At 46.8% G+C, this 16,967-nt stretch overlaps 2 protein-coding genes and 1 non-coding gene across 3 annotated transcripts in view; 1 reads left to right on the top strand and 2 right to left on the bottom strand.

Annotated features, from left to right (window-relative positions):
• Window positions 1–871: 871 nt before the first annotated feature.
• On the top strand, window positions 872–9,600 carry phf20a (PHD finger protein 20, a). The gene is given in 19 exon segments (XM_068742373.1): window positions 872–959; window positions 2,694–2,801; window positions 3,340–3,511; window positions 3,746–3,830; window positions 3,938–4,014; window positions 4,115–4,655; window positions 4,736–4,786; window positions 4,881–5,042; window positions 5,045–5,149; window positions 5,315–5,509; window positions 5,599–5,694; window positions 6,146–6,223; window positions 6,226–6,300; window positions 6,581–6,762; window positions 6,840–6,939; window positions 7,363–7,558; window positions 7,635–8,076; window positions 8,146–8,317; window positions 8,465–9,600. Coding segments are annotated over 18 exon segments (2,955 nt in total). The 5' UTR covers window positions 872–959; window positions 2,694–2,718; the 3' UTR covers window positions 8,608–9,600.
• Window positions 9,601–13,243: 3,643 nt separating this feature from the next.
• trnaf-gaa (transfer RNA phenylalanine (anticodon GAA)) lies at window positions 13,244–13,316 on the bottom strand. Its single transcript has one exon. It is a non-coding gene; the product is annotated as a tRNA-Phe (tRNA).
• A 113-nt stretch (window positions 13,317–13,429) lies between these two features.
• The window catches only part of LOC137898139 (inter-alpha-trypsin inhibitor heavy chain H3-like), a 4,889-nt gene continuing 1,351 nt past the window's right edge, over window positions 13,430–16,967 (bottom strand). The window contains exons 3-11 of the mRNA XM_068742136.1: window positions 16,800–16,952; window positions 16,420–16,429; window positions 16,210–16,254; window positions 16,025–16,072; window positions 15,742–15,855; window positions 15,456–15,657; window positions 14,709–14,884; window positions 14,527–14,620; window positions 13,430–14,440 (exon numbers count right to left, since the gene is read on the bottom strand). Of these exons, the coding sequence (XP_068598237.1) occupies window positions 14,311–14,440; window positions 14,527–14,620; window positions 14,709–14,884; window positions 15,456–15,657; window positions 15,742–15,855; window positions 16,025–16,072; window positions 16,210–16,254; window positions 16,420–16,429; window positions 16,800–16,952 (972 nt within the window). The 3' untranslated portion in view covers window positions 13,430–14,310. The remainder of the gene's footprint in view (window positions 14,441–14,526; window positions 14,621–14,708; window positions 14,885–15,455; window positions 15,658–15,741; window positions 15,856–16,024; window positions 16,073–16,209; window positions 16,255–16,419; window positions 16,430–16,799; window positions 16,953–16,967) is intronic.

Genomic DNA, 16,967 nt, shown 5'->3' with positions numbered 1-16,967 from the left:
TTCTGTTAACGAAGATTTAAACGTGGTCGGGGGGGGGGGGGGGGTGTACTAGTCTAAAGTGTAATTGCACATCCACTGCATTAGGTGGCAGTGGCGCGTTCATTGTCAGAGTGTGCGCAGGGATTATTAGCTCTACGGTACATTTTATCAATATTTGACAACTAACACGGTCACTTTGGAACGATCAATTCACCTTAATTGCATGTTTTTGGAGGAAACTGGAGAAAAATCACGCAGACACGAGGAGAACACACAAACTCGGCATCGCACAGAGATCCTTGCCCCCCACTGCGCCGCCTATGTGTAATAATTATACTTTATAATTAATTATTGATTGGTAGGTGTCTGCCTGATGTTAGACACAAATATATTAAACGTCTGCAATGTTTGAACTCTGCTTCCACGAGTGCTGAAATATGAAATAAATTCATTCACTTTAAGGCACCAGACTGAAATAGGCCAGTCCGAAGTAGTGCGTTGGTTCTGGATGGTTTATAACTGAATTCTAAATGCATTAACTAACTTGACCTTTGAACTGACTCTTAAAATTGCCCCTTAGGGGACAAATAAAGTGTTTTAATTTGGATTGAACTGGTGGGTGCTGTAGTATGAGCCATGTCTTAAAAGCTAGATTTCTTCATTCAAGCAATAAAAATAAATAAAAAACATTGAAGTGATTTGGCTTATTTATTTATTTTTGTACTTTGACAAAAGAAAAACTACTTTTACGTACAATTTCAATAGCTTTTTTCAGTAAATAAATGTATGAATAATTTAAGCCGGGGCCAGCATCGACGCATGCGCAATGACGCGCCCAACAACTACCCGCGCCGGTGGCGAACGCAAAAGCAGGAGAAATTCAACTGCGTGATCCGGAGCGGAGGCGGCAATATCTGCACTTTGAAAGGATTACACCGGACGTTTTATGCTCAACCGGACGCAGAGTGACGGAACGGCAGGTAGGAGCCCCAAATCGTGTCTCATATTCGCTTCTGTCGTTGAAACGCCGTGAAAGACACTCGTTCGGCGGATACAACAACAACAACGTTGAGAGCGCGGCGCCGCCGCATGTCGGCTTTCTGACTTCAAAACAAACGTGACGAAGTAAATGCGGGGGAAAATGTCCGGTTTCTACATTCGTGCGTTCCGTTAACGGCCCGCGCGCTGTTCCGCTCGCGCTTTCGCGTTTTGTTCTTTTGCGTTTCGTGGTTGTTCGTTCGCCTGGAGGAAGTTTAGCGCCGAACATTTCCACGCCGCTCGTCTCAACGTTTCAAACGAGGCCTAGCTCGAAGGCCGCGAGTCGCAGTTTGACGGACAGCGAGCTCGACCAATCAGAAGCGAGAATTCCATCCGCGCCAAACGTTTTTTGACCAATCGTATTTTCTTGACTCGTTTACGTAAACGACGTCATCCTTTGGGGTTACGCCCACTGATTATAAAACGCAAACACAATAAAGCGCCAGTAATATTTGACTTGTTCGACATCAAACGAATATGTTCGGAAACAAGAGGACAATCCTCTCGTTGAAGTTGGGCTAAAAAACAAAAAAAAGTAGTGGCGGAAATAAAAAAATAAAATCTATCTACAATTTAATTTATAATTTTAAAATAACACATTTCCATCACATTTGCAGCGATAATATTTAGGCTCCATTTATTTTATTTTGACATTTCTCAGCGTCTCGCCGCGGCAGGCCGGCCGTACGACGCTGCTTTTTGTTAATTACATTACTACATGCTAACGGCTAATATTTTTATCGCGTCGTTAAAGTGACGCGGTGTCGGCCCCACAATCAGATATGATAATCAGAAGTGTCCTTTTCCATTGTCTCCTATTGTGTCTCTGCGTGACATCGCCTGACTAGAAAACACGTGGGCTGGAGTAGTGTCCGTCCGGTGCGTGGGGAGAGATACCGAGAACCGGATCGGCTAAAACATGGACGAGAGTAAGACGTTTTAAAATGATTTAAATTCGTTCATCTTTATTCATTTGCACGGATTTCTTTAGTCTTTCCTCATTTTCATTGTGTCCAAAAGACGCTGTCTTCCGTGTGGCATCAATATTCTTACATGCAAGACAAAAAAAAAAAGCCATCATCACCCTCCACCCAGCCTCATGACGTCATCGGTGGAATAAGAAGCTCGTTTTTTTTATCATTAGATCAAACAGAAAATGACCTAATTATAACTCATCTGTTTGGTTCGGTCGAGTCTGATCTTGGTGCATGATTGCGTAAGTGTCTGGACTCAGCTTTGATGGTGTGTGTGTGTGTGTGTGTGTGTGTGTGTGTGTGTGTGTGTGTGTGTGTGTGCGCTTAGACGGGCAGATCAAAGCTACGTGCAGGTTGGCGTGCGATTTATTGGGCACTTTTAAGTATCGCTACATTCTGATCATGTGTGGAACAGTGAACGTCTCCGTTATGGTTCATTTCACCCCCCCACCCCCCCCCCCCCCTGATGGGCATGGCTCACCATGATATATATATATATACAGTAATATGTCAGCTCGTGCTGTGCGTTTATACATTTATGGAAATGTATATGCATGGCAGAATAAAATAATAATAACTAAGCTACGCAGTTGTGATTCTTATGATCGTTAAATGGAGAAGGGCGCCCCTGCTGGTCACGTGTGTAGTAGCATAGATTAAGTACGCTTCTAGGTGAATCTGTTGCTGCGTGTGTGTGTGCAGGAAGGGGAGCCTTGATGTGGGCAGTATGAGTAAGACGCCCCCCACCAGAAGAGGAATTACATTTGAGGTGGGAGCTCAGCTTGAGGCCAGAGACAACCTCAAAAATTGGTGAGTCATGGCCTCGCTCATTCTTCTCCATCCGTCAGGCCGTTCACCGTCTGTCGTGGGTCGTGATCGTCGTCCGTCTGGCTCTGGGTTCGCTCCTCTTTTCTGTGCGTCGGGCGGTGAAAGGCAAAGAACCCCCCGTAGATATTATTCTCCTCTACCAGTAGCCAGATTATTCTCAGAGCTGGTATTGTGCGGGGAACTCTCCAAACTCACCACATGGCGCCCGCTCCACGTGCACATCCACGTGCACACCCACATGCACACCCACGCTGAAAGGTATTTTGGGGCATTACCCGAAGGATCTGTACGTGTGGATGCAAAAGTCCAGATCAGAAAGCAGCATGGACATCGTGTGAGCGGCCCTCTGCTGGCGACTTTGAACGCAGCGTGCTAATCGGAGCAGCGTCTTCGGGATTCATTCGTTTCTATTGATCGGCCGTCCTCATTGCGTTGTTGCATTGAGACGAAGGACACTTGCAGCTCTCCCTCACCAATCGTCCATTATTGCCCCCCCCCCCCCCCCCCCCCCGTCATGTAGGTATGTTGCCAACGTAGAGAAAGTTGACTACGAGACTGAAAAGGTTCTGGTCCATTACCGCCAGTGGAGCCACCGGTACGACGAGTGGTTCGACTGGACGAGTCCCTACCTGAGAGCCGTGGAACGGGTTCAGCTGAGGCGGCGACGCCTGCAGGACGACTCACCTGTACCTGTAAGTGGAGGATACAGAGACGCTGGACCCCCCCCTGCTGGGGTTTCCTGTGTAACTTTAGCATTTACAACTTCGTATTCGAGCCGGGTTATTAGCCGTTTTTTACGGCTAATTACGGGTTTCGGACCGCCGACCTGCAGTGTGAACTAAGCCTTGTATTTCGCCCACCATATAATATTTTTGCCGAGTTGTCCTCAGTGAGTCTGAGACGGGTGTCTCCTGTCCTCCCTCCAGGGCTTTCACGTGAACGAGAAAGTCCTCGCGAGCTGGTCCGACTGCCGTTTCTACCCCGCTAAGGTCATTTCTGTCGACGACGATGGTGAGTGTGGAGAAAACCTCAAACGCTCAGTCGTTTAGTTTTAGTCGGTTTGAGTTATTGATAATAAATATTTGGTTTGCGTACATGGTTTCCTTTACCCCCCCCAGCATCCTATACTGTGAAGTTTTACGATGGCGTCATCCAGAAAGTGAAGGGAATACACGTGAAGCCTTTTATTAAAAAGGTGGGTATCATTTATTGCTTAAAGTCCATTTTGCCCTCAGCCAATCACGTCCTGAGCTTGATTTTTCTGCTGTTGTCCTCTTTGTCCCGCTGATATTAAGAGGGGTGGAGGGAGATTCCGGTCCTCCGAAAGGAATATGGTGAGGAGGGTCCCAAACCGCAGAGGCAGGAGGCCCCACGAGAACGGAGGCCCCAAGAATAAGCGAGCCAGACGTAGCACCTCCGACCGGGAGGAGGACACCAACAGCGAGGACGAAGACGTAATGGTGAACGGGAAGAACCGGCGAACGAACGGCGAGGTGGGGCCCGCTCCCGCCATCAAACGGGAAGAGGGAACGTCGTATCATTCGGACCAGAACGAGCCCGGGGACGCAGAAAAGGGGACGGCGCTCTCGAATGGAATGAAGGTGGAAGAAGAGGACGAGGAGACGCGTCAAACAAACGGAGCGATGGAGGAAGAGCTGGGCCAGAGCGGAACAAAGCCATACACTAAGCCATTCACAGAGTTGCCTGCACGGACGGAGCTGCTGTCTGTCACCATGACAACCACGGGATCCAATGGAGACATGGCGCAGAAGTCAAACGTCCAATCGGAAAGCGCTCGGCCTGCGGCGGACGTGCCGCCTCCCCAGCCTGTGAAACGTAAGCGTTGATGTACGCGCGGCGTCTGGCGCATTCCTGAGGCCTCGGTGAGTGAATGCTTTATCTTTTTCCTTTGATAGCGGTCAGGAAGCAGGGCTTCCATAACCCGAACCGATTCAGCAGAGAACCGCGTGAGTCCAGATCAGAACGACTCGATTCTCTCCTTTTATTTTTTGTCCGTTTCATAAACTTGTCCCGTTTTTGTCTTTTTTTTATTTTTTTTAGTGTATCGCGTGATCAAAAATCAGCCCCCGCCCGTCCTGTCCATCAACCTGGACCACAACCCGTTTAAGTGCGGCGCCGCCGGCTGCACGAAGTCATTCCGTAAGGCCAAGCTGCTGCACTACCACATGAAATACTACCACGGCGAGGAGCAGGCGCTGGAGGGGGGCGCAGCCCCCCCAGGAGCGTCCACACCAGGGCGTCTGAGAAGCACGGTACCGCCGCCGGCCCGGGCGGCCCGAGGAGGAGGCGCACCGTCTCTGCCTCTCTGCGTGAGTTCCTCTGTATTACATTCATATTTGTCGCCGTGGTGACGAACGTCTTGAGATCTGCAGATTCCAAAATGAATCCTTTGGAGTTCAGTCGCAGAGCTGGTCCGATTGGCCGCTGTCGCTTTTGGACTGACGGCGGCCGCCTCTCCTCCCGACGTCTCTTAGACTCGGCCGGCGCTGCCGCGGCGTCTCGTAGCGAGATGAAAGCTCCGGGCAGGCGCACGTCGGCGCCGCCCGTCATCAACCCCCAGGGTCACCATCAGAGGGCGCTGCTTCGGGAGAAGAGCAAGGAGAACCAGCTGGACCGGAACGGGTGCCAGCAGCAGGACAAAGACTCGGACAAGAGTTGCTTTGCCATCGGTCAGAGCCCCCCCCCCGATCGAGTTTGGTACAATCCACACTTTTCGTTGTGAACTGCACAGAAACAAAACGAGACTCTTCCTTTCCAGGGTCGGTAAAAGATAAACTGAAGGAGAAGCCGAAACAGAAGGACTTCCTGCGCATTAAGCTCAAGAAGAGGAAGAAGAAAAAGAAGGCCATGTCTGGTAAGGGGTCCCTGGCATGGGGGGGGGGGGGGGGGGGGGCTCCCTCACATATCTGCTGCGCTGCAATGACATTGAGGAAAGCAAAGGGACCTCCGGGCTCTCCTCTCGGTGCGTTGGCTGAATCTCTGTGTGAGTGAAGAGTCCGTCTGGCTTCTGTCAGTCACATTTCTCCAGCTCGTTTCTTGTGTGTGTGTGTGTGTGTGTGTGTGTGAGCGTGCGTGCGCGCACGCTCTCACGTACGGACGATAAACCGGCTAGTTTACGCAGTAAAAGGTCGCCTTGATATTTAGACCAGTTTACGTTTTATCGTCTCGTCTGACTGTTTTTTTTTGACTCCATGTTTGTTCCATCAGTTTGTCGCCTCCTGTTTTTAGCATTGACATCTTGCTCTACGTCTGCCCCCCCCCCCCCCCCCTCCTCCTCCTCCCCTCCCCTCCCCCTGTATTGACAGACCACACAGGTAGTGAGGAGACTATTGACGTCTCAGTATTGGGTCTGCCATCCAAATTGAATTTGCCATTCAACCCCCCCTCACACACAATCACAAGCCCGAGGCCTACCCCTGCAGGCCTGGATACAGCTACTCAGGGCAGATACAGGTGGATGGTGCGTATCGCTGTGTGTGTGTGTGCGTGTGTGCGTGTGTGTGTGTGTGTGCGTGTGTGTGTGTGTGTGTGTGCGCGCGTGTGCGTGTGCGTGTGTGTGAGACCACACATGGCTTCCTCTCCCTTCCATTCTGCTGTTTCCTCTGGATTCGCTGCTTTGCTCCGTCGTGTAATCCACACAGTGACTCCGTTAGATGTTGGGATTCGGGTTGGAGGTGGAGTTAAGTCCCGGTTGAGTCGTCCCCCTTAGAGCCTAATTGTTCGTGTCCACGTTAACGTAGACGAGGACAGCCTCAGCGATTGGTCCACCGACAGCTGCGGGTGGAGCGACGACGACTTCGGGGCGGATCTGGACTTCGCCACGCCTCCCATGAGCGTGGACTCGGGGGCCGTGGATACGAGCGACCAAGAAATGGTGCGATGCATCTGCGAAGTGGAAGAGGAGAACGACTTCATGATTCAGGTGGGCTCGTGTACGGACGAACCTTTTACAGTGGGTTTCACTCCGCTCCGTTAAAACGCCTTCCTTCCTTCCCTCAGTGTGAGGACTGTCTGTGCTGGCAGCACGGCACCTGCATGGGCCTGCTGGAAGACAACGTCCCAGACAGATACAGCTGCTACATCTGCAGAGACCCGCCGGGTGAGGGCCGGAGGAATCGCGCCGTCATTTGTTTTTAGATTTGTTGGTAAAGGAAACAACGAGCCTCCTCCTTTTTGTTTGTGTGTTTGAACTAGCGTCGGCTGATTATTGTTATCGTCTCTTATTGATTAGGTTTCGGATGTCCCTGTTTCACGGAACCCTTGTTCTAAAAGCGTTTGGATCCACTATAGAACAACTAAAATTAGCAATTTAAAACCATTTATCGAGCTAGAGGTAAAACGCAACTGTGTATCCAGTCTGTGTACTATTATGTGGGGAAAAGGTTTCCCACATTCTGTTTTGTTTTAGGTTAGTAAAACTGACACTACAAAATAAGTACAGTGATGACATTCACTGGGGGGATGAAAGGAATTCTTTCTTTTTGTTACACTTCCTTATTGTCGGTTCGTCCGTCGCTCCCAGGTCGGAGGCGGAGTCTGCGCTACTGGTACGACCGGGAGTGGCTCAGCAACGGCCACATGTACGGCATGTCCTTCCTGGAGGAGAACTACTCTCACCAGAACGCCAAGAAGATCAGCACCACCCACCAGCTGCTGGGCGACGTGCACCACCTGGTCGAGGTCCTGAACGGGCTGCAGCTCAAGATGAGCGTCCTGCGGTGAGTCCGCAGGCACTGCTGCATCCGGGTGTTTCTAGATTTGATTGTTGATTTCAGATCCGTTTCTTATTCCCAGGAGCAACGCTCACCCCGACTTGCAGCTGTGGCGGGAGCCCTGGAAGGATTTCGAGACTTCGCGGACCGGCTCTGAATCTCATCGCGGCAGCGACGCGGTTCCGTCTCCTGCGACCCCCGACGAGGACATGAGCAGGGGGGAGATTTTAATGTCCAACGCGCTGGAGAAGCTGAGCCGGGCCGCCGCCGCTACTACTCCCTCTTCGTCCTGCTCTTCCTCCCCTTTCCCGTCCTTCCGAGACTCGTACATCATCAGTGAACATTGCTACCAGAAGCCGTGGGCGTATTACCCCGCGGTGGAGCAGAGGCTCGTGGTGGAGACCCGGCAGGGCTCGGAGCTGGAGGACAGCATGAGGAGCACGGAGGAGCTGCTGGAACGGGAGCAGCGCTACGGAAGCCTGCTGGAGACGGAGAAGCCCAAATCGAGGGACCCCACTAACAAGGTGAGGCTTCATTTCACAGCGGGCGGAAAAGGCGCTCAGCGATTTCATCAAACCGAAACGTGTCTCCAGGCTTTGGTGGGCAGCTCGTGGTTCCAGACGGAGACGAGGGAAGGGAAGGGACGGGGTCCAGGAGAGGACAGCAGGCAGCATCAGCAGAGGCGGCTCAACCTGCTGGATCACATCGACGCGGTGCAGGACGAGGTCTCGCACCGGATGGACTTTATCGAGAGGGAGGTGGACGGTAAGGGCTGCGGATAAACTACGGCTCCTGTTCTCTTTAGCTAAAGAAGAGTTCATATGTTGAAGCAGATCTCGCATTAACTTGCTTCTACATGACAGAAATGCTAGCAAATGTCCGTGCTGTTCACTCTCTGGCTGTCCTTCTCAGTGCTGGAGAGTTTTCTGGACTACACCGGGGAGCTGGAGCCTCCCGAACCCCTGGCACGGCTGCCGCAGCTCAAACACCGCATGAAGCTGCTGCTGACGCAGCTGGGTAAGGTGCAGCAGATTGCCCTGCAGAGCTCCACATGAGGGCGCCAGAGGACAGGAGCTGCCTCAGTCCCGACACGGCAGGCGGGGGAAAAGTGCATCGGAGGAACTTGCTGCTCTCGGATTGCAGAGATATCTATATTATTGCACGTGTAAGACTCCGATTAATCTGCCGCTGCCGTCCTTTTGAGAGAGTTTGGTGGAATCAAATGCTTAAAGCCAGACGGTGTCATATATGATTTTTTATATGGACATTTATGGGAAGGTTCGCATCTCGAATCAGGATCGGTCACAAAATGTAACCTCTTTAAATGCAGATGAAAGCCGTTCGGACCAGATTACGCTTCCGTGGACGTTTGAACGCCGTTCGCTGGAGCTCCAGCTGAAGGGTTGCCCCGTCTCACTCAGTTACATGCACACAGCTTTATGTTTAAAATTGCAATCAATCAAATTCAGGAACCGACATAACCCTCTTTGCAATATATTTTTGGAAATGTTTTCAGATGATATCGCGTATATATGTGTTTTGCCCAAAGTTCAGTTTTGGTCTCCGCATTGAAAGTCTTGCTGTACGAGCAGCTTCTACAAACGATCTGTTCTCTCTGGGGGTTCGTTTTATACGACACTGTGAAGTTAATTTTGTCTGGAAACAACCGTTTTATTTTTGTCTTAAACTGTATTGCTTATTTCCTAACTGTCGTCCCTTCAGCATATTCTTTTTATCGTTTATTTTTGTGTTTGTGTCCGTTAACGACTTCACCGTTTCGCGTTGTTGTTGCCGTAGCACCCCAAAAAAAAAACACTACTCGGAAGTAGTAATTACTATAAATGTCTTCATTTTGCATTGGATCTGTTTTGTTTACGGTGTTTTTGTTTGTAAATATGTTTATTAAGAGGTGTTCTTGTGTAATGAAAGCATTCTCAAATTCAGATTGTATGCTACTGTACTGTAAGTGTCTGGCTTAGAAGCGGGGAAGAGTCAAAAACGATGCAAACCGATTTGCTGGTACATAAATAAACTCCTAGTAATTGATAGCTATGGACGTGTTCTTGGCTGTTTTCTCACTGTCTCTGATGTGAAGTGCGTTTTAAGAGCTCCTCATCCTACATGCTGGTCCGTGATGAATCCAGAAGGTCGTGTTGGTTACAGTAACTACGCATTCAGTTTGTGTTTTAATGCTAAATTAGATTAGGATGAGGGATCGCTAGCACAAACTGTGATTGGTGCGTGCGCAGTTTGATGTAATATGTTTTTATTGCGTCGCAGATTTGCGTGGTTACATAATCGGATCGAAAATAGACGCTTGATGGGGAAATCTAATCAGTTAAGCTCAAATTCTATCCGGTATCATTTGGTGAGAGGGAAGGGCAGCTGATGCTGTTCACATCTTGTGCTGTGTTAAACCGGCGTGTTGATTTACATGGAGTAGCCTCAGGGCTGCTGCTAGAATTAAAGCTCCACTGGGGGGCAGTATTTGCCTTTAAATTGCACGTTTTGTGTATGAAATGGTCTCTAGAATAAAACTAGTCCTCTGGCAGGCAGTGCTGCCTGCTGGAGCAGAAATATTTAATCTTTTGTAATATAGTGAATTACATGCCTCACCACCCCACGCCACCAGAGGGCGTGGTGGACCAAGAGGACGAGTGGGAGGATGCAGGAAGGAGTAGGCAAGGATGCAGTGAGTGACTGGCCTGTCAAGATGATCGACGAATAAACCAACCAGACCTGAATATCGTGGAGTGATTCCTTCATTTATGACGTTACTACATCTTTCATTATACTTCTCAACGTGTCGTAACGTTAAATATACAATTACATTTGGGCGAACAATAATTTTTAATTTATAATGCTCGGTCGTTTATGTTTTTCTGACGTGGCAGCTTGAGGCTTCCGTAGTCTTGTAAGAGCTAAGCCCTCGCTCAAGAGAAGGTCAACGCCAGGTTCAACTTTTCACCTCACATCCTGAGAGAACACATCGAATACCAAGGATTACGCCACCGGATGCTGCAATATCATTTCTGCTCACCTGTTTCTCAGAACTCGAGCTGATATGCAACAGCTGCGATAAAAAAAAAAAAATTAACTTTGTTGTTTTACAAACCGCATTTGCAAACTAGATTTTCCTTGGTGGCAAAAACTTTACTCACAAAGTCAGCACAACATAAAAGTGCCATGTCGGCGGTGAGTGGAGGAGCCTTGGTGTGAATTTTGTGAAAGTTTTAGAGCGGTGCAATGCAAACTGAAAAAAATTATGTGTTCAATTTACTGACATTTAATGTGTGAAGTGGTTGCACAGAACAACTGACTGGTAATCGAGATTTGAGTATATCTTAAAGTTGAACTTACTTTTTTCGGGGGACATTTTAAACTACAACTACAAATATTAGTTCCTTTTAGATTCACCATTGCATCACTGATGTTTACAAATAAAGCTTTCAACATTTACAGGAGGTCAGAATCAGGTTTCCCAGCGTGTATGGAGGTGTGTGTGTGTGTGTGTGTGTGTCCTCCGTGTGTAGGTATGGCGGTGTCACCGCCGGTCAGGTGTAACGGCACAGACAGACAGGCAGGCGACCGGCTGGCGTCAGTGGTCACACGCCTGTCACGACACACCGCACGCCTGGGAGCTGCATACCGCAGCACCCACACTGCAAACGCACAATGATTGCTCAGTCCGCTGTATCACGCACCAGCAGCAGCAGCAATGTGAAATATTCAAGCAGGGACAAAAGGTAGAGCGATGGAGGTGATGGGGGAAGGGAGGGGGGGGAAGAAGGAAGGGGTTCAATACAGTGGGATCCAGTGGATGAAAGGGACAGTATGAAATACCAACTTGTGCCGAACTTGAGCGTTCAGACAACGGTCTCGTCGCTGAGCAGTTTGAGGAAAGAGGTCATTTTTTTTTTGCATTTTCTGAGAAAAACAATAAAAAAAAGTTCCTGCTGGATATTTATTTCACATTTCAGCATTAATAATGAGAATTATAGAGAGAAAAATCTGTGAAAACACTCATCAGTAAAGAGGATGACTTTCATCAGCTATAATCAGAATTATCATTACTGAAGTTATTTATGAAGGAAGCATTCTAGATCTACGATGTAAAGATCTACTCTTGTCCCTTTTTGTATGATTGGAAATTAAACTTTATATTATTACAATGAATAAATCTAAGTTCTTGATGCTCACTTTTGAAATGTCCCTTGATGTACCGGAGGACATGTTTGTACATTGTTCTGCTGTTTATAGAAAAAAAAATCCCACATAAACTAATAAGAATAAAATAGAAACAAAAATAGCCCCCTATTGAAAATTAAACTATTGTTTCAGCACTGGTCACAAATTTATTTTAGTCACTTCCTTAAAAGAGCGCAGTAGTTTTACTATATCTCTAAATAAACTATTACTTTGCAAAACATCAGATCGGCACAGAAGAAATACAAACTTGGAATGTTTCTATCCTTTGCATGAACCGAACTGGAGACAACTATGAAAACAAAACCAACAAAAAAGTGGTCAAAACTTCAACGTGGTGACGCTGGAGACGTTCCGCAGCTCTCTCCCGCCCTCTGGTGGCGCAAAGGGAGACCTGCACCGCATCGCCGCCATTCACAGACACCCCGAGCTTGCACATCTGGTGCTAATCAGCCCAGCTCTCAGAACACAAACAAAGATGCAGACGCACAAGGGCAAACACTTTTGAACGGATCCCCTTAAGAAAATCCCTCTCAACTCCTGAACTTCCGACAACATACTTGGCCTGGATCTGCGGGGGCCATAGACGCGTTATCCATTGCACCACTGGCCCGCACATCAGTTCACGCTCACCTCCATTCAAAGTGATCCATTAATAAACTACAACCATTGGCGCATTTGGTTTCTGAAGAAGAGACGTGCGGTCCAGCGGATGTCTGTGATGACCTGTCAAGAATCGACCATTTAGACGCTTAAATAAGTATAAATTGCAAGTACGGGAAAAGTACAAACTACAATCTTGTATTACGTTTCAATATTCGGCCCCATGTTAAGTGGCTATAATCTAAATTGGGATAAATTAGCTCCACCGTGACGTTATTGACTTTGCATTTGTTTGTCTCCAAGCTGAATAACCTTACCTGAGGTATAAATCCTAAATCCATCTGTTAGTGTTCCTGGAATGTTCAGACATTAATACAAAAAATAAAAACAACAGACTACAAAAAACTTTTTTTTTTCTTTAAACAACACAAAACCCTTCTTTCTGTGGCCCCTCAATGGTTTTGAGAGAAGCTTCTTCTTTTATTGGCGTGAGAAACCCTAAGGACTCACTGCCGCCCCCTCGTGGCCGTAGAACTCTGAACAAGATAACCTACCTACATCTGCTTGACTCCAAGTTTTAATGTTCATTTTTTTAAGGTTAGGACCACCTCGGATTACATGTGGTTTTGGGTTAGTTTAGAATTTTATTTCAAATTTAATTAAAAAAAAATAGGCATGTCCACAGAATGGTGACATTTATCTCAGGTTGTTCACGGCTTGTTTAGAATCTAAATATTTATTGTTGGGCTTGACCAGACAAACACAATTGAATTGCGTTTACACCGCACATTCATGTAGAGGCCCATTGGTGAAATGCTCCGGAGTTCAGACATGAAGACTTTGGTTCCAGAACCATTGAATATAAAATGTAGCCCACCCGGCTGCCGAAACCCGGGATCGAACCAGGGACCTTTAGATCTTCAGTCTAACGCTCTCCCAACTGAGCTATTTCGGCCCGTGGCGTACTGGGATACAATAGTGAGAGTGGATTATAGTGGTATTGCTTTAGAATTAAACCACAAATAAAAGTAGTCACACAGACAGAAAAGAAAACCAGTGACAATCGTGTAAGCTCCATTGTAATAAAATAATATTTTATAAAGTGTAAAATATGAATACATGAATACATTAAGCATAGTTCCTACTCTGACTGTTGCAAATACGGTGAATGAGTATCAAAAATGCAAGGACAGGAGCGCTGAGTGAACACAAGTTGAATCTATAGCAGCTGGTCTTTGGAAAGGGATCTGTAAGAATTAAAACTTAATAGAAGGCTGTGGAATTAGTGTTTAAAGGTCTACCAAGACCACGTCATGACAATAAAAGGCGTTTTGATCGTTTAAAACGAGAGAACCTTGAAGTTCCCTTATGATTCACAGTGAATGTCTACAGCTGACAGTTTGAACTGGCCTATTCTGTTATGCAGTGATATTTAACAATGACTTATGTTGTTGATCATGAATAATTACTGAACTTCGAATTAAGCTGCGTCCATCTGGGAAGGGGTCATTCTGCTCAGTGATTTACCGTCAGGTTTTGCACGGAAAGCTCATCTAGTACCGTTCCTGCACTGACAGGAAGCAATAATTTGTTTTCTACAGATTTGATTGTTGTGGAAGGAAGCTAATATATTATGTAAAATGTGCAATATGTCCATGCTTTACAAGTTATTCATGTTATTAGTAAATGCACACGCCTTACCTTGCGTTCCAACTTTCACAGACTACATAGAGTTACCTAAAAATCACGCATGGTGAAGTCAGAATCATACGCTCTTATTTTGTAATGCCGTAGTGCAAAAATGTGTTTACGTATTCTTTATGGTTGTTTCTGTATTTCTGACACTTTTGGGTATCATTTTATATGTGTTTTAATTGCCACATACAATATTCCCACAGGATGACGTGGCCCCAGTGCAGTGTAGATTTTAAATGTTAACACAAATCGATCTAGAAAAGCCCCGACACGATGTAGTCTGAGGCTCTGCCATCGATCAGACCGGTTCCGTTTTTACCAGCAAACCAGCACTGAATCTTTTCCCCGTCTGTCACATTTCTGCTGAAGTCCTTCTGCCAGTATCTGGAAACAGGACAAAGAAAAGACAGTGTTCATGCAAATAAAGGCTTTTTGTAGCATTATCATTGTGTATATATGCGCTTACACACCTGGTCACGTTGAGAATTTGTTGCTTCACATACATCGTTGCATTCGAGTCCTTCTGACCCGTCACCTCAAACTCAACCCCGTGGTAGAACTGACCTGGAGGGAAGCAGCTCACGTCACATCCGCATGGCTTACTTGAAAGGATCATTGCATCATGATTTCCGGGTCTTTTCCGGGTCCCTACCGAGCAAGCCATGAACTGAAGCAGACAGATGGTGGCTGTCCAGAGTGTAGAATCCCAGGTAGTCCTGACGGACCTGGCGTCTCTTCCAAACCTTTGTGTGTCTGATGACCTCAAATTTAACGGAGTGTCTCAGCGTCACCGTCAGGCAGCAGTTTCTAGTCAGGCTCAAGTCCAGGCTGGATGAGAGGCAAGGAAATTGTGATAATTTTGGCCGAAATTTCCAGGGTTAGCGTCATAACTGAAATTTGGATTTTTGCTTAAATGTTATTAAAATGGAATTTGGGGAAGAATGGGCCTCTACATGAATGTGCGGTGTAAACGCAATTCAATTGTGTTTGTCTGGTCAATCCTAACAATAAATATTTCAATTCTAAAGGGAAGTCTGGGTTTCCCTGCTTAGGCTGCTGCCCCCGCGACCCGGCCCCGGATAAGCGGAAGATAATGGATGGATGGAATGGAATTTGAGTCTTCACAGATGTGTGATTTAGGTGTAGTTCAAATTTAAGCATGGTTTTTATTTTACATTCCCTTTTTGTTTCGAATTATTTACTGAATCTGTTTAACATTATTTAAATAATTTCTACTTTGCTTATTTTAAATATACGGTGGGAGGGAAAATATCCTCAGATCATTTTTACATGATTTGTTTTTAAAACAAATGCGATAAAAACAACAAAATTCTTCATTACTAAAATATGCGGTATCACCCTAGATTTAATTCGATATATCAAAAACTATGTTACTTACTTGGCTTCTTTGATAGAAGTAGAGTCCGACCAGAGCAGCTTGAATTTCTTGCCATCATGAAAGGCAGTGATTTCCTCAGTGCTCACCTCCAGCCTCACCCCCAGCTTCTCATGGCTGATCCCAAAACGGCCAAAGTAAGTGTTGACATTTGCATCTGGATGAAATTTCTTCTTGTCGATAATTTGGCCATTCACCACTAAACCTGAAAATATGACAGCTTTGAGTTTTATCTTATCATACAAAAGGAGGCATGCATTCTGACTGAGTAAATGCGAACCAGGCTAACCGGATTTTGGGTCTCTGACCAGATTGAAAATGGTTCCAGGTTTGTCATTGATGTTGAAGCACAGAGCATCGTCCCGCTCTGGCAGCTCTATGATGAAATGGGGATCTCCGTCCACTGCGGATAAATCAATGAAACATCCGGTCAGGCAGAAAACATGTAAAATATGAAATCAAAACAGTCTGTTAGAATCCAGGATCTCTTCTGGATTGTCACCGAAATTTAATCATCTGTTCCTGGTAACATTGCTGGTAATATTTCCTGAAAATAAATTTAAAAGGTTTACCATCTGCTACACTTTTGAACGTGGAAGCCCTGTGCTTCGAAGAACCTCCTGCCAAAATGAATGAAAGAGTTCACAAGTTAAGGCATGTCAAAACGTATTTAGACTGAACACTATAACCGGTTCCTGCCATCTGCACGGTTCGATATGTGATCATAGTGCAAGTATTTTAATATGGAAAAACGTACTATTTGATTGGCTATGTGAACGGGGAGCACTGGCTCGGGAGATACCTGTGATCAATAACAAGCACATCTGTCAAGTTGTTCAGCCCAAAAGCAATATTGATGTAATAAGTGATAAGATTTCAAGAGTTTGTCATACCGCCAAGTCTAACATTTGACGCTACGTTGTCAGCTCATTAAGGGAGCATCAACACAGTGCGAACGATGGATGACCTATGGTGACCTTGTGGGGACAGACCCAGTGGGGATTGACCCAAAAATGATCTCAGAATGTACATTTTGTCTTTAACTGTACAGTATATTCCCACTCGGTGTCCGGATGCAAGCCTTCCTTGTTCCTGGAGAGTGTCAGTTCAGAACTTTCTTTCGTTTCTCGTTTCCTGCATTGAATATTTGGGGAAATTGAGCAAACTAGGTGAAAGAAACCTGAACCAGTCTTCCTGATCGATGACGCATACGAGACTGCAGTTGATCCACTAACAGAGGCATGTCTTGCATGCTTCCTGCAGGCGGTTGTAACGCATTTTGTAACGCAGGTACCGGTAAGTCAGGTAACGTTACTGCGTTACTCGGGCCGAGTTGAGAAGCTTTACCTTTTTGACCGGCTTGTGCGCGGGGACGGCGCCGAAGGCGGACGACAGCTCCGCCACGTTCGTGTCGCTGTTCTTGCCGACAGTCATAGCGGAGTATTTCTCCGCCACGTTCTCGCTCTCTTTCGCCTCTTTGCTGGCCTGTTTGGTCTCCAGCTTGACGCGGGCGGG

This window comes from Brachionichthys hirsutus, chromosome 8, assembly GCF_040956055.1.
Source record: "Brachionichthys hirsutus isolate HB-005 chromosome 8, CSIRO-AGI_Bhir_v1, whole genome shotgun sequence".
Taxonomy (NCBI): Eukaryota; Metazoa; Chordata; class Actinopteri; order Lophiiformes; family Brachionichthyidae; genus Brachionichthys; species Brachionichthys hirsutus.
The sequence above is the reverse complement of the archived record's forward strand: the minus strand, read 5'-3'. Positions and strand labels throughout refer to the sequence as shown.